The 15,903-nt window shown below is 41.4% G+C and overlaps 1 protein-coding gene across 2 annotated transcripts in view; it reads left to right on the top strand.

Moving 5' to 3' along the window:
- Positions 1-15,903, top strand: part of vps8 (VPS8 subunit of CORVET complex) — a 599,989-nt gene that overhangs the window by 24,632 nt on the left and 559,454 nt on the right. For both annotated transcript variants that reach the window (XM_080198763.1, XM_080198764.1), the window contains exons 7-10: positions 5,165-5,289; positions 6,537-6,623; positions 8,192-8,259; positions 11,947-12,100. In XM_080198763.1, the coding sequence (XP_080054889.1) occupies positions 5,165-5,289; positions 6,537-6,623; positions 8,192-8,259; positions 11,947-12,100 (434 nt within the window). The remainder of the gene's footprint in view (positions 1-5,164; positions 5,290-6,536; positions 6,624-8,191; positions 8,260-11,946; positions 12,101-15,903) is intronic.

A 15,903-nucleotide genomic window follows, 5' to 3' on the forward strand; every position in this document is an offset into this window, starting at 1 on the left:
TTGCCCCCAAGTTCCATTGTGTCCCCCATTACAGAGATTAACAGTAATCCAAAGTGTAGGTGCCTTTTAGCTTTGGGGCATGAATTGTGCAGATTATTTTGGGTTTGTTCTACTAGGAGATCAGAACACTGCATTGATCACATCTCTAGAATTGCTCTAATTCAAATAGACTGAATGATGAGAAGATGATTGTCTATGATAAATGATTAATGTTATAAAATTGTAAGTGGGCAGGAAAGTGTTGCATATATTTTTAAAGAACATGCCTGAACGTCAAACCAGTGAGAAATTTACAAATGCTTGTTATTCATGTAACTAATGCTGAACTGTGTCATCGCTATGAATTACTTTTGGAGTGCAGCGCCTAGTTATGGAGGCTATCCTCTTCGTCATTAGTAAGTTGCCTCAGTACTTGAAGTACTTGAGTCAGAAATTTGTGTGTTCAGTGCCCCTTCCAGGATGTGACCGTATAATATATGCTGCAAGGTTAGTGGAGCCTTGAGGGCAGTGCTGCAGCAATGCTGTTTTGTAGAAGTAGTATCAGCTTTCTCTTCAGATGCATATAAAAGATCTAGAAGAACATTACTACTTCCAAGCCAATACTGCGGATGCTGGAATCTGAATCAGGAGTTCTGACGAAGGGTCATCCAGATTCGAAACGTCAGCTCTATTCTCTCCACAGATGCTGTCAGACCCACTGAGATTTTCCAGCGTTTGCTGCTTTTGTTTCCAAGCCACTGTTCCTCTCTCAGTTAACCCCACCAGAACTGATGACTCGCTCTGTCGATTTCTCTGCACGCAATTTCAATGCCTTTCTAGTCTCAATTGTAGATACTCCAAAAGTAATTTGTGGAAGCACTCTGCAATTTTTTTCTTAGTGATGTGAAAAGATGCCTTGAATGTATGTCTGTCTTCTCTAATAATGAAACACAGTGGGGGAAATTTTCCCGTCCGCTACGGGAATCATGCGGGCAAGGGGCGGACGTTGGAAAGGCCCATGGACCTAGGGTGGGATTTTCCAGTTTCATAGACCATAGAAAAACTACAGCACAAACAGGCCCTTCAGCCCACAAGTTGCACTGATCATATCCCTACCTACTAGGCCTACCTATAACCCTCAATCCTAGTAAATCCCATGTACTCATCAATGCCTTTTTAGTCTCAATTGTAGGTACTCCAAAAGTAATTTGTGGAAGCACTCTGCAGTTTTTTTTCTGAGTGATGTAAAAAGATGCCTTGAATGTATGTCTGTCTTCTCTAATTATGAAACACAATGGGGGAAATGTACTTCGAGGCAAGTGTGGCTGGGAAGTCCAGCCCCATAAGTCCAGCACTCCTGCTTACCTGTATTCTTTTGATATAAACAATTCTATGTATGGGAGGTTAATAATTGCTTATATTCTCTTTGTACAGAAATGCTTCATGTAATGTTGCACAACTCTTTCTGATTTGCTGTTTCTGTTCCATGTGCAGAGTGTTGTGTTCTCCTTGTGTTATAGAGGAAAAGTTTATCAGTTTTTTAAGTGAATTGTGCTGATAATGCTGAACACTGACTTGTGGTCTCTCCTCTCTCCTCCTGTCTTCCTGGATGTAATAGGAAAAGGTACAGAGATGTGGGTGTACCTAGGGGATTTGTTTGCTTTTTGCTTTTTATTTCTAAGCTACTGCTTTAATAATTGACATTAAAATGGGTTTGCACATGCTGGTGCCGAGGTTACAAAATTTTGAAATATTGTGTTAATCACTTAGGCTTTCCTGTCAAGCTGTCTGTCTTTGTACGGATACAATGGGTATACCTCACAGGTGAACATTATAAGCAACAGAATTGTAATCACTATTTCCTGGTTTTCAATTTTTTATTGCTAACTTTACATAAGCAACATTTCCACCTAAATCTGGACTTAACCCGGAAAAATCGAAGAGCTCAAGATTATCACTTTATTATCAAAACTGAGGGAAGTATAATGTCAGACACGGTCATTTTGATCTGTCTGTTTAGCTTTCTATTAAATTGAAAAATTCAGTAGAATACACAGTTGAATATCTGTATCGATTCAATGAATTTTCGTTAAGATGTTAGCCCAGCTTCCGTGAAAAAAGAACACTGGAAAATGTAAAGTGCTGATGTCTCTGGGAAGTCTGTTCTGAACATACATCACTCTTTGGTTGGGACTTTGCTTCTCCTTGGCAGTGAGTTTCATGGCAGAGGAAGATGGCACGTCCCTCACAGGTGGTGGGATATTCTGGTCCTGCTGTTGTCAACGAGGTTTCCCCCTTGGTGTTGGGAAACCCGCAGCAGGGCTGCACTATCAGCAGGACTGCAAGATGTTGCTGCTGTAGGTTTCGGCGTGTGTGTGAATTACGTGCATCTATATCTGATTTGTTGATTCACCTTGCCTGTCCTCACCTTGCCTGTCCTCACCTTTATTCCATGCTGTCTTATTGCCATTCTTGAGACAATGCTAGCAAGTTGCTCAGGTTTCAGTCTAACTTCCCTTACCATAACTGGATGTTTGAAAGAACCTGGGAAGTCCATTCCAGTCAACTGAAAGTTGCTTAATTCAAATTACTGGACAGTTTATTTTTTGGGACGTAAAGTCTCCTGAATGAAGAGGAGCAGGCAATATCTGAATAAGGTCCATTTCAATCCCACCTTTTCTGATATAAGCAAATTCGGTTTCTGTACCCTAATCTTGGGTGCCTAATGGTGGATGTTGGATAGTGGGAGCTAACAGCTGAGTGTGGTAGTATCCTTTCTGGAAAAAAGTGACCAGAGCTGCACACACAAAGTTAGTTTCATTGATAAGCGATATGAAGTTTTAAGCTTGAGGCCATACAGTAGTAATATGGCTCTAGTGAAGTATTCTTTCACCGGCAGGTATACCCATTGTCTCTACCTGCATAGGTGTACTTAATGAATTTCCCACTATTATTGTCTTTTGGTAAGAGGTGTACTAGAAAAAGGTTGTTATTTGTAAATGGTGGAGATGTTTGGCAAAGAGTAAATGATTGTATATTGCATTTTTAATTGAAATCATTCCCTTTAACCCAATAAATGTTAATATTTTATTAAAATAAGACAGGTTAATGATTCTGTATCCATCAATAACTATTAGTGTTTTTACTACTGTTAAGTTGTACTGGTTTCAGAATTTGTGCTCAAGGATTTTATTAGTCAAGAGTAAAACAAAAATAATATTTAAATAATATTATTACAGCACAGTGGTTAGCACAGCTGCCTCACACCACCAGGGACCTGGGTTCAATTCTAGCCTTGGGTACTGAGCGGAGATTCCTTGTTCTCCCTGTGTCTGTGTGGGTTTCCTCCCACACTCCAAGAATATGCAGGTTACATTGATTGGCCATGCTAAATTGCTCCTTAGGGTAAGGCAATTAACAGGGTAAATACAATGGGCTCTGGGGGTAGGACCTGCGTGGAATTGTTGTCAATACAGACTCGATGGGCCAAGCAGCCTCTTCCTGCACTGTAGGATTCTATGATTCTATTCAATGATTCTAAATGTCAATTGATTATTTTTTTGTAAATGAGAGTTTTAAAAAGCCTTTGCAATATTGGTGTAAAGGGAGACTGATAGTTGTTCAGTAAAAATTTTTTTCTTTAAAATATTATAAGAATGCCTCTTATTTTTTGGGATACTTGTCAATAAGACTGTAACGATGCAGCAGATTTGAAGTTTACCCAAATGGTAAGATGCTGTGGTATAAGCGGATTTTGCAGATTTTCCCATGTTAAAGGCCAGCGCTCAGGGCTGCCAGATTCATGGCTTTCCTTTCTCCAATTCATGCATGTGTGTAATTTATTTATGGGGTTGTATTCAATTCATTAAATGTTTGGGAACATTCATCTCACCTATAGTTGTGAGTTTAATCATAATCCGTGCTGAGATTTCAGCGCAGTGCTGAGGGAGTGCTGCATTGCCAGAACTGGGTCATCTTTCAGATGGTGTCAGGTACACATCATAGATCCCTTGGCACTATTTAAAGAGTAGGGTGTGTTCTGTTTTCCAGGATAATGTTAGGAGCAGTTACAGTGTTGGATACAAATTCAATAGCATCCTTCGAAGGGAAGTGGATAAATACATGGAGGAAAAATTGCAGGGGTGGGGAGAATGAACATGGGAGTGGGGACCATTTGGAATTTTTTCTGAAAGGACTGGTGCAGACTTGATGGGTCAGATAGTTTCAATCTGCACTGTACTAGTCTGTGCTTTGATGATTTATCCGTCAATTTGCATCTACCAAACGGATGACCTGCTAATTTGTTTAATTGATGTTGACGAGGAGGAGGGTGAGTGGTGGGTGGGAGGGGAGGGGAGCGATAGTTGATCGGGGGTTGGGGGTGCTGGGTGTGGGAGCTTGCTGTCTGCAATATGGCTGCTGTGTTTCACACACATTACAATGTGAAGATGTTTCATGCATTACAGCAGTGGTCACAGAACAGAAGTATCTGTACTTCATTTGTTGTGAATCATTCTAGGGTGGGTTGCTGGGATCATGGAAGGTGCTAAATAAATGCAAGCTTTTTATTGCTTTAGATACTTCTATTTCACCTTGTTGCCCTATATGAAACAGGGCTTTATATCATGCAAGTTCTTCCCCTGTACAGCCCTGATATTTTCTTTATTTAATGAACATTTCAGTGTGTTCATCATCATTTCAGTGATGTTCTAACATCCTTCAATCCCTCTTCTGTTTAATCCTTTGTGTAAAAAAAAAAGCAAGTTGTGAATTGGCACACTACTAAATATTCAGTTGCCTGTTCATTTCACATTCTTGTGCTTGCATGTAGGGGAAGGGTAGTTGGTTAGAAATATCTATTAACTTACCATTATATCAAGCATCTAAATCAAACCAAAAAACTTATTTGTCCAAAGAAAGTTCATAAGTATTGTTGCTGTCCTGGAATTCATTTTTATTTAAATAACAAGATCTCTTGGGTAAAATCCGTTCCTTGAAATTTTAATGTCTGATATTTTCTACGGTGCTTTGAAGCAAAGGTTATAACAAGGCTTATAATTAAGATAAAGCCACAGATTGGATGCATGGATGGTGCCGGTGGTATTCTTTTCACAGCCTTAGGAGTGGGAGGTGTGTAACCAAGTGATAAATTTTCCTTCTGTTCTGAAAAATATTTGTTTTTCAGATCCAAATCAGGCTCTGCGCCTGTGTCTGGGGAGCACAGCAGTTGGGGCTCAGTATGGAGCTGTATCTGCACTTAGTATCAACGTTGACTGCACTCGGCTACTCTGTGGCTTTGCTAAAGGGCAGGTAAGCTTAGTTGACATGCTGTTGTTATTCTTCATTGTAATAGAGTTATGAATGGAAGGCCTGAGGTCCTTTTGCTTGGTTGAGTTGTGGGGGGGGCGGAGTACAAAGTTTTTTTTTGTGGATTTGTCTGAAACTGGCCTTCAGTTTTAGCACCATTTTTGTTATTACTCTATCTAAACATTGAGTTGGTGGGCAAGTATTCTTGTCGAATCATGGTTCTTGAACATGATTCTTAACCTAAGTACCCCACAGTTCAATTTTATCGTGAGGCAAGAATAATTACATTTAAAGCACACTATCCATTGGATCCTTCATTTCCTTAATTAAATGACATTCAAAAAACAGTGCTGGCTATTTTGCTCTGTCTGCTGACATCAACCTGAGGGCTTTAATTATACAGTTGTGCTGCATGACTGATTTTGCAACCTGTCATAATCAAGGTGGGATGCCTGTCAGTTCAGATTGATTGACAGGTTAAAGCTGTTATAAAGTCTTAGATGTGGGGCTATGAATACAAATGCTTGTTTTTGCAAGGAATTTAGCACTTGAATGAAATGTTTATTTCATGCAGGGTTATGTAATTGAAGAAATGTAGATTTAGTGAATGGTTTTTAATGAATGAGAACATTTTTTAACAAAATTTGTAATACACAATTAGGGCTTGTTTTTAATAAAAACAAAATATGCTGGAAACTAGTTATAAAGTGAAAACTTTATTTTATTTCATCTCAGTCCTCGGGTCTGCCCATGGTGGGTGAGTTAGCTTGGAGAGTGTAAGGTCAGGGGTTAGAACTAGAGCGGGGTAAGGGATAGCATGAGTTGGTACTAAGTTGTGATAGGGGTTATAAAGGGTCATGGAGAGTGGATAGAAGGGCATAGGTTTTCTAGGTTGGCACAGAGGTTATGATGTGAAGTGAGCAGGAGCATGGGTTGGCATGGATGGGGCATGGGAAGTGGGTGAGGCCTTTATTAAAATTAATTTGTTTTTTTGCGGCTGGGACGAGGTCTCATTGGCTGCAACAGGCCTTTTGTACGGCTCGTTTCTGCTCCTGGCAGCCCCTGTGGCTGCCTCTGAACGCTTGCCATGAGTTGTGAGCCTGACTTCCTGTAAACACATCCTCCCCTATCCTGATGGAAGACAAGAACAGCCAGGGCACTTTTTCATAAATCAGACTGGAATTTTTCCAAAAGGAGTGAAAACTCAGGCCTCAGAATCTTAACTGTACGTGTTTTATTGCCTTCTGTAGATTACCATGTGGGATCTGGCAAATGGGAAGTTGCTGAGAACAATAACTGATGCACATCCTCCAGGAACTGCTGTGCTGCACATAAAGGTAACCTAACACACTCGAACTATAACCCTATCATGCTCTAACCGTAACTCTAACTCCATCACTCTATAACATTAACTCTAACCCTAATTCAGCATACTGTAACACTAACTCTAACCCTAACTCTAGCATACTTTAACCCTAACTCCAGCATACTGTAACACTAACTCTAATCTAACCCTGGCATATTCTAAATAAATATTGGGAGAACTGAAGCCATTTCTTTTTGTTCCTGCTCCAAACTCAGTTCCCTAGCTACCAACACCATCCCTCTCCCCGGCAACAGTCTGAGACCAAACCATCTTGTTTGCAATCCCAGTGGTATATTTGACCCCCAGATGATATATTCATGCCATCACTAAAATTGTCTGTTTCTTCCTTCCTGATTTCTCCCAATTCTGCTCCTGTTTGAGCTCACTTGCTTCTGCAACCCTCATTTACATCTTTGTTACCTACAGACTTGACTTTTCCAGTGTTTTTTTTTCTGGATGAGTATATGGGGTTTAATGAGATTGAGGGTTATAGATAGGTCTGTAGGTTGGTAGGTGATGTGGTCGGCGCAACTTGTGGGCCGAAGGGCCTGTTTGTGCTGTAGTGTTCTATGTTCTATGTTCTATGTTCTATGTTCTCCTGGCCGCCCGCCACATTCTATGCTTTATAAACTTGAGGTCATCCAAAACGTAACTTTCACCAACCTCCTTCCCATATCATGTGTGCTTGTGGACCTGCATTGGATTCCAGTCAAGCAACATCTTGATGTCAAAATTCTCATCCTTGTTTTCAAATGAAGAATGGTAATTGACACCTGGATTATTGCTTTAGAAATTTCCTGTTGATGCACTTAAAAATTATGTTGTATGTTTAACTGGGACAGATGACAAGAATGAGGGTGAGGATTATTTGTTTTCTTGATGTCCACAGGTAGAAAACGACTATATCAACATAAGGAATTATAATTGGTGCATTTCATAATTGGTAATGGGGGAAGAGGCTTCCATAGCTAAAAAAAGCATCAGACATTTTGATAGGAAGGTAACACATTAAGGGATCCAACTGTAAAAGCCTTATTCACATTATATAGTAATACCAGATGTGGAGATGCCAGTGTTGGACTGGGGTAGGCAAAGTAAGAAGTCTCACAATACCAGGTTAAAGTCCAACAGGTTTGGAATCAAGAGTTTTTGGAGTGCTGCACTTTCATCAGGTGAGTGCAGGAAGACCTGTCTCTCAAACATAAGCACAAATCAAGAACATTTATCCACTCACCTGATGATGGAGCAGTGCTCTGAAAGCTTGTGATACCAAGTAAACCTGTTGGACTTTAACCTGTTGTTGTGTGAGACTTCTTGTAGTAATACAAGGTATTTATAATTGGTTTGAGATCATTTGTGGCTGTGGGTAAATCAATGAGCTCTTTAATCTGCAGAAAAGATAGGGTTATTAAATATGATGAAATGGATTTTGGAGCAGATATCTTATATTTGTAGCCTGTTTTGAAGTAGGGTTATTGGAATAGAATAGTTTTGGATAATTTTCTTTGCACCAGATGTGAATTATGCTTTCTCTTGCAGTTTACTGATGATCCGACTGCTGCCATTTGCAATGATAGTGGAGGCTCGGTGTTTGAGCTCGCCTTCAAGTAAGATGTATTTCTGTATGAATATTGCACATGAGGGAGAATACTCCTTGCCAGAGGAGACCTTCAGAAGCATCTCCATTATCCTCTATTTAATCATGTCAGTTCCTGATTAAATTTCACTTTCAGATTAGGGTTACTGCATGAAATGCAAAATATGCAAGATTAAACATGGCAGTTAGTGTAGATGTTCATCTGCACATCTTGTCTTTGACAAGGTCCCGCATGGGAGGTTAGTTAGGAAGGTTCAGTCGCTAGATATACAGGGAGAGATAGTAAATTGGATTAGATATTGGGTCAATGGAAGAAGCCAGAGGATGGTATTGGAGGATTGCTTCTCTGAGTGGAGGCCTGTGACTAGTGGTGTGCCGCAGGGATTGGTGTTGGGTCCATTGTTGCTTGTCATCTATATCAATGATCTGGATGATAATGTGGTAAATTGGATCAGCAAATTTGCTGATGATACAAAGATTGGAGGTGTAGTGAGGAAGGTTTTCAAAGTTTGCAGATGGATTTGGACTAGCTAGAAAAATGGGCTGAAAAATGGCAGACGGAGTTTAATGCAGTCAAGTGTGAGGTATTGCACTTTGGAGGGACAAACCAAGGTAGAACATACAAGGTTAATGGTAGGGCACTGAAGAGTGCATTAGAACAGAGATGTCTGGGAATACAGATACATAATTCCCTAAAAGTGGCATCACAGGTAGATAGGGTCATAAAGAGTGCTTTTAGTACATTGGCCTTTATAAATCAAAGTATTGAGTACAATAGATGGAATGTTATGGTGAGGTTGTATAAGACATTGGTGAGGCTGAATTTGGAGTATTGTGTGCAGTTTTGGTCACCTAATTACTGAAAGGATATTAATTAGGTTGAAAGAGTGCAGAGAAGGTTTACAAGGATGTTGCCAGGACTTGAGAAACTGAGTTACAGAGAAATAGGTTAATAGGTTAGGACTTTATTCCCTGGAGTGTAGAAGAATGAGGGGATATTTGATAGAGGTGTATAAAATTATGATGGGTATAGATAGAGTGAATGCGAGCAGACTTTTTCTGCTGAGGCTAAAGGAGAGAAAAACCAGAGGGCATGGATTAAAGGCGAAGGGGGAAAAGTTTAAAGGGGGAGCTTCTTCACACAGAGAGTGGTGGGAGTGTGGAATGAGCTGCCAGGTGAAGTGGTGAAAGCGGACTCACTTTTAACATTTAAGGAAAACTTGGACAGGTACATGGATGAGAGGGGTTTGGAGGGATATGGTCAATGGGACTAGGCAGAAAAATGGTTCAGCACAACCAAGAGGTGCCAGGGGGCCTGTTTCTGTGCTGTAATGTTCTATGGTTCTATCACTGCTAATGTGATCACAGAAAATTGATGCAAGCTATTCTGAACATTATCACACTCAGGTTTTGAAGTCTGGATTTATTTGTGGCTCTAATGAGCAGAGTCACATTTCCCTGTATTTTCTCCATGTTTGCTCTGTGTTGTGCTTTCCCGCAGGCAAGTTTCTGTAAGTGTTGGGTTTGAACTATGTGAAGCCAGCCTGTCCATCAATGCTGCCTCCCTGGACCAGAGACTGTGACAATTTTCTTCCCATTCCTAAATGCATCTGGAGAGCTTTGTTGAAAAATGAACTTGTGTGGATTCTGGCAGATCTGGGATCAGGTTTAACTAATTCCCTCACCCATCCTTTAGCACACTAGCACATACCGAAGGGCTGTCAGTGCCTGTCTATTCTGCAACATCATTTATCGCTTAAGTTAAAGTTTATTTATTAGTCACAGATAAGACTTACATTAACACTGAAATGAAGGTATTGTGAAATTCTCCTAGTCGTCACACTCCAGTGCCTGTTCAGGTCAATGCACCTAACCGGCGCGTCTTTTGGACTGTGGGAGGAAATCAGAGCACCCAGAGGAAAGCCATGCAGACACCGGTAGAACGTACAGACTTCACGCAGACAGTGATCCAAGCTGGGAATCAAATCCAAGTCCCTGGTGCTGTGAGGCAGCAGTGCTAACCATTGTGCTACTGTGCCACCCATGAGAAGGGGAACAGAAAGACAGAAGGAGAAATTCATATTAAAATTTATATCAAATGCTGCTTTCAAGCTCAGCATTTCAGCACAATGATGTGGATAAAAAAATTTCTTTTGGTTTATGACCGGTTATAACTTAATTTAAACATCTAATGGCATGGCGGCACAGTGGTTAGCACTGCTGCCTCTCAGTGCCAGAGACCTAGGTTCAATTGCCTCGGGTCACTGTATATATGGAGTTTGCACATTCTCCCCATGACTGCATGGGTTTCCTCCAGGTGCTCCAGTTTTCTCCCACACTCCAAAGATGTATGGGTTAGTTTGGCCATTGTAAATTTCCCCTTGGTGTAAGGGGGACTATAGAGTAAACATATGGGGATAGGACTTGGTTGCGATTATTGTCAGGGCAAGTTCAATTGTCCAAATAGTCTTTTTTTGCCTTTCTGTAGGGATTTTACAGTCTTGCTCGGGCGAGACTGGAAATTCATGCCCAAGGTCAATGTTGTTGAATCCTCGCCCGATTCTGTGGGTTGAGTTCAAGCCTATGATTTAATGACCTGAAGTGGTGGTGCTTAAAAATATGACTTTCTTGTATTTAAATGCAACATCTCTGTTAAGATTCCCAGAGTTAAAAAAGTACTGAAGGAAAGAGGGGGAATAAAAATAGAATGGGTTGACAGGAAGCACAGGACGAAGTAAGGCATTCAATTCATCAAACTAAGTCATGCCACAATTACTCCATTAGAGAATCATCATAGAATCCCTACAATGCAGAAGGAGGCCATTCAGCCCATCAATTTTGCTCCACACCGGAGCAACTGGAGGAAACCATGCAGACACTGGGAGAACTTGCAAACTCCACACATACAGTGACCCAAGCCAGGAATCGAACCTATGTCCCTGGAGCTGTGAGACAGCAGTGCTAACCAGTGTGCCACCCCATGGGCTTCACCTTGCTCATGTAGTGTCCTGGAGAAACACCAGTCTCTCCAGATGTAATCATGCATAAATTAAGGACATTTATCCATTTTCGATCTCTCGCTGTTCAGTCTACCTTCCAAGGATTATGTGCATCGCTGCCTCCCATAACATAAGAACTAGAAGCAGGAGTAGGCCATCTGGCCCCTCGAGCCTGCTCCGCCATTCAATACGGTCATGGCTGATCATAACCCAAAGCTGATAGGCACAAAATGTTACCTAATATGCATGCAGATATTGCAATGCATAGTTTTATAAAAATTCTTTCATGGCATGTGGACAAAGCTGGCAAGGTTAGCATTTGTCACCTGTTCCTAATTGTGCTTGTGAAGTTAGTGATGAGCGACTCTGATGAACTGTTGTAATTCTTTTAACTTTCCTGTAGTGCTTTTTTGATGTATAAAGCAATGTAACATTTCTTATATGAAGTTTCAAAAGCGCAGATCTTGGTGAAAATCAATGTTTTCCTTGACAAGATGATTGATTTTTTTCTTATCAGGGCCGTGATATAATATTACTTTAAAACTATTGTGGTCCATTTCCTCTGATATTGGAAGAACATTACATGAATGATTCTTTAAATGGTGGATCTAATGGGAGATTTAAAAATAAAAATTTTAGCACGCACAGCTAGGGGAACTTCTATGTCTGAAATTTATTTTATGCTTTTTTAATCACAGGAGAGTGATGGGAGTGAGAACCTGTGAGTCCCGCTGTTTGTTTAGTGGAGCTAAAGGTGAAGTTTGCTGTATTGAGCCTTTACTTGTGAAGCCAGAGCTGAGAGATCATCCGATTACACAGCACGCACTACTGGCGATGGCATCCTTAACCAAGGTATACGTACAATCTTCAATGAGTGATAAAAATCTTCTCTCTCAGTTCAGTCTTCCTCCCCATCTCCCACAATGTGCACCAGAGAACAGGTGACTATGCACTTGAGGCAATGTCACCTGCAGCTGGCTACCAGAGGACCAGATGTGGATATGCCGGCATTGGACTGGGGTAAACACAGTAAAAAGTCTGACAACACGAGGTTTCAGTCCAACCGATATATATGATAGTAAATTCACTAGCTTTCGGGTTAGCCCCTTCGTCAGGTGAATGGAGAGTTCTGGCCTCAGACAGAGCATACAAAGCACAGACAGTTTACAGATTACTGATTAGAATGCGAATCTTTACACCTAACTCTCACTGTACTGTCTGGAGACAATACACATCTCTTTAACCTGTGATCAGTGCTCCTTCCACACACATTGTCGGCCACTTTAAGACTTGAACAGCAGGTTAGGTGTAAAGATTTGCATTCTAATCAGTAATCTGTAAACTGTCTGTGCTTTATATGCTCTGCCTGAGGCCAGAACTCTCCATTCACCTGACGAAGGGGATAACCCGAAAGCTAGTGAATTTACTATCAAATAAATCAGTTGGACTGAAACCTGGTGTTGTCAGACTTTTTACTATCAGAAGACCCACAAGTATGGCCAATGATTAATATGGTCAGTTGAAGTTTTGAGAGAAACAAGTTTCAATGAGGAACTGAAGGAAATCAACATTAGTAGAGAAATTATTTTGGGGAAATTGATTAGATTAAAGGTGGATAAATCTCCAGGTAGTGATAATCTTCATCCCAGCATATGGAAGCAAATGACCCTGGAAATAGTGAATCCATTGGTGGTTATAGAACATAGAACACTACATCACAAACAGGCCCTTCGACCCACAAGTTGCGCCAATCATATCCCTACCTACCAGGCCTATCTATAACCCTCAATCCTATTAAATCCCATGTACTCATCCAGAAGTCTCTTAAAAGACCCCAACAAGTTCGCTTCCACTACCACCGACGGCAGCCAATTCCACTCACTCACCACCCTCTGAGTGAAAAATTTACCCCTGACATCTCCTCTGTACCTACTTCCCAGCACCTTAAACCTGTGTCCTCTCGTAGCGACCATTTCAGCCCTGGGAAATAGCCTCTGAGAATCCACCCTTTCTATACCTCTCAACATTTTATAAACCTCTATCAGGTCGCCTCTCAACCTTCGTCTCTCCAGGGAGAAAAGACCTCAACCTATCCTCATAAGGCGTGCCACCCAATCCAGGCAACATCCTTGTATGTCTCCTCTGCATCCTTTCAATAGCTTCCACATCCTTCTTGTAGTGAGGCAACCAGAACTGCACACAGTACTCCCAAGTGGGGTCTGACAAGGGTCTTATAGAGTTGCAGCATTATCTCCCGACTCCTAAACTCAATCCCTCGATTAATGAAGGCTAGTACACCATACACCGTCTTGACCACATCCTCCACCTGTGAGGCCAATTTAAGAGTCCTATGGACCCAGACCCCAAGGTCCTTCTGCTCCTCTACACTGCTAAGCGTCCTACCCTTGATATTGTACTCCTTTATCCCATTGGACCTGCCAAAATGGACCACTACACATTTATCTGCGTTGAAGTCCATCTGCCACTTCTCCGTCCAGTCTTGCATCCTATCTATGTCTTGCTGCAACTTCTGACATCCCTCCAGACCATACATAACACCACCAACCTTTGTGTTGTCGGCAAAGTAACCAACCCATCCCTCCACTTCCTCACCCAGGTCATTTGTGAAAATGACAAACAGCAAGGGTCCTAAATTTTCTAAAATTCTTTGGACTCTGGACTGGTTCCTACAGATTGTAGGGTAGCTAATGTAAGCCCACTATTCAAAAAGGGAAGTAGAAAGAAAACAGGGAACTGTAGCCCAGTGAGCCTAACGTCGGTACTGGGAAGATTCTAGAGTCTATTGTCAAGGGTTTCATAACTCAGTATTTGGAAGGGAGTGGTATAATCAGACAAAGATCAGAACTGGGGGTCATAGTTTGAGGATAAGAGGTAAACCTTTTAGAACTGAGGTGAGGAGAAATTTCTTGCTCAATTGAGCTTTGACTGGTAGTAGGAGGGATTTCCACTTGCCATTGAGTAATATTTGGTTATGGCACTGACCTGGTGTGAATGTTAATTGAGCAGGTCAGGAAGTTCACAGCAACAGATATAACTGAAATACAAAGGAAGTGGAGCATTAACCAAAAGGTGAAGGAGGAATAGGAAGATGGTCACATCTACATGCCTTTGTTACCTCCAGGCTTGGGCACACCAAAGCTCTTGCTACTGGCCTCGCATCCTCCACCCCCATCAATTTCAAATTGCCCAAACTTTGAATGCATCTATTCAGCCTTTAACTAAATTGCACTTGTTTATTAACCTGAGTTCGCTGACCTACATCATCGGTTCTTGTCCCCCAATATATTCAATTTTAAAGTTTCACTTTCATTTTAAATCCTTGTGGCTTGACCCAGCCTGAGCTTTGCTGCATGTCTAGCCCTTGAACACTCTGACCTTTGTCCCTGAGAGTCCTCAGTTGCCTGAATTTTCCCTCCTTTATACTCTCTGTTTGTCCTTTTCAAAAAAACACTTCAGAACTAACTAAATGTTTATTCCTTTTTCCTAGTCATAGAATCATAGAATCCTTACAGTGCAGAAGGCCATTTGGCCCATGGAGCCCGCACTGGCAACAATCCAACCCAGGCCACATACCCCCATGTACTTACCTTGCCAATCCCTTGACACTAAGGGATAATCTAGCATGGCCAATCAACCTAACCCGCACATGTTTGGACTGTGGGAGGAAACCGGAGCCCCTGGAGGAAATCCACGCGGACGTGGGGAAACTGCACACAGACAGAGACCCAAGCTGGGAATTGAACCCGGGTCTCTGCTGCTGTGAGGCAGCAGTGCTAACCACCATGCAGCCATGATGGCTCCTTTTTTGGTTTATTGTCCATTTTATTTAATCCTGTTGCTGAAATGTCTTGGGACTTTATGGTAAAGTCGCTATATAATTCATAATGAAATGAGTTTTTAATGTTACTTTGTGTTGTTGATAAACAGCCGATTGTTTCCAACAATTAAATCTTGGAATCTTTGGAGGTATTTTGTTTCGATGTGTGACGCAGGTCAGGTGATTATAAAATGTGGCTTTCGTTTGCAGTCTGTTCCCTGATTGTACCACGTGGATTTGAAGCCCTATTCCAAAATGTTAGACACACTTGCTGCAACTGAGCTCAAGTGCTTGAAGCTGCCACAAGTGGACAGACTTTCCATTCCTAGGATTGATGTCTGTACAAATGAGAAAATGTTGCATTAAGTTAGAAATTTAAACATTTCTGATTTGTTTTGAAGTTTCAAAAAAATTGCTGAGTCATTATTAATTATAAAATAAGCTGAGTCAAATTGATCAGACTTCCAACTTCTTTGCAAAGTTTAAAGTTTATTTATTAGTGTCACAAGTAGGCTTACATTAACACTGCAATGAAGTTACTGTGAAAATCCCTGAGTTGCCACACTCCAGCGCCTGTTCGGGTACACTAAGGGAGAATTTCGCATGGCCAAAACACCTAACCAGCATGTCTTTCAGACTGTGGGAGGAAACTAGAGCACCTGGAGGAAACGTAGGCAGACGTGGGGAGAACATGCAGACTGTACACCGACAGTGAGCCAAGCTGGAAATTGAACCCAGGTCCCTGGTCTTTTGAGGCAGCAATGCCAGCCACTATGCCGCCCAATGTAAGGAGATTGCAAGAACCATGGAAATGAGG

Source organism: Carcharhinus amblyrhynchos, chromosome 11, assembly GCF_965287045.1.
Source record: "Carcharhinus amblyrhynchos chromosome 11, sCarAmb.v2.hapA, whole genome shotgun sequence".
Classification (NCBI taxonomy): Eukaryota; Metazoa; Chordata; class Chondrichthyes; order Carcharhiniformes; family Carcharhinidae; genus Carcharhinus; species Carcharhinus amblyrhynchos.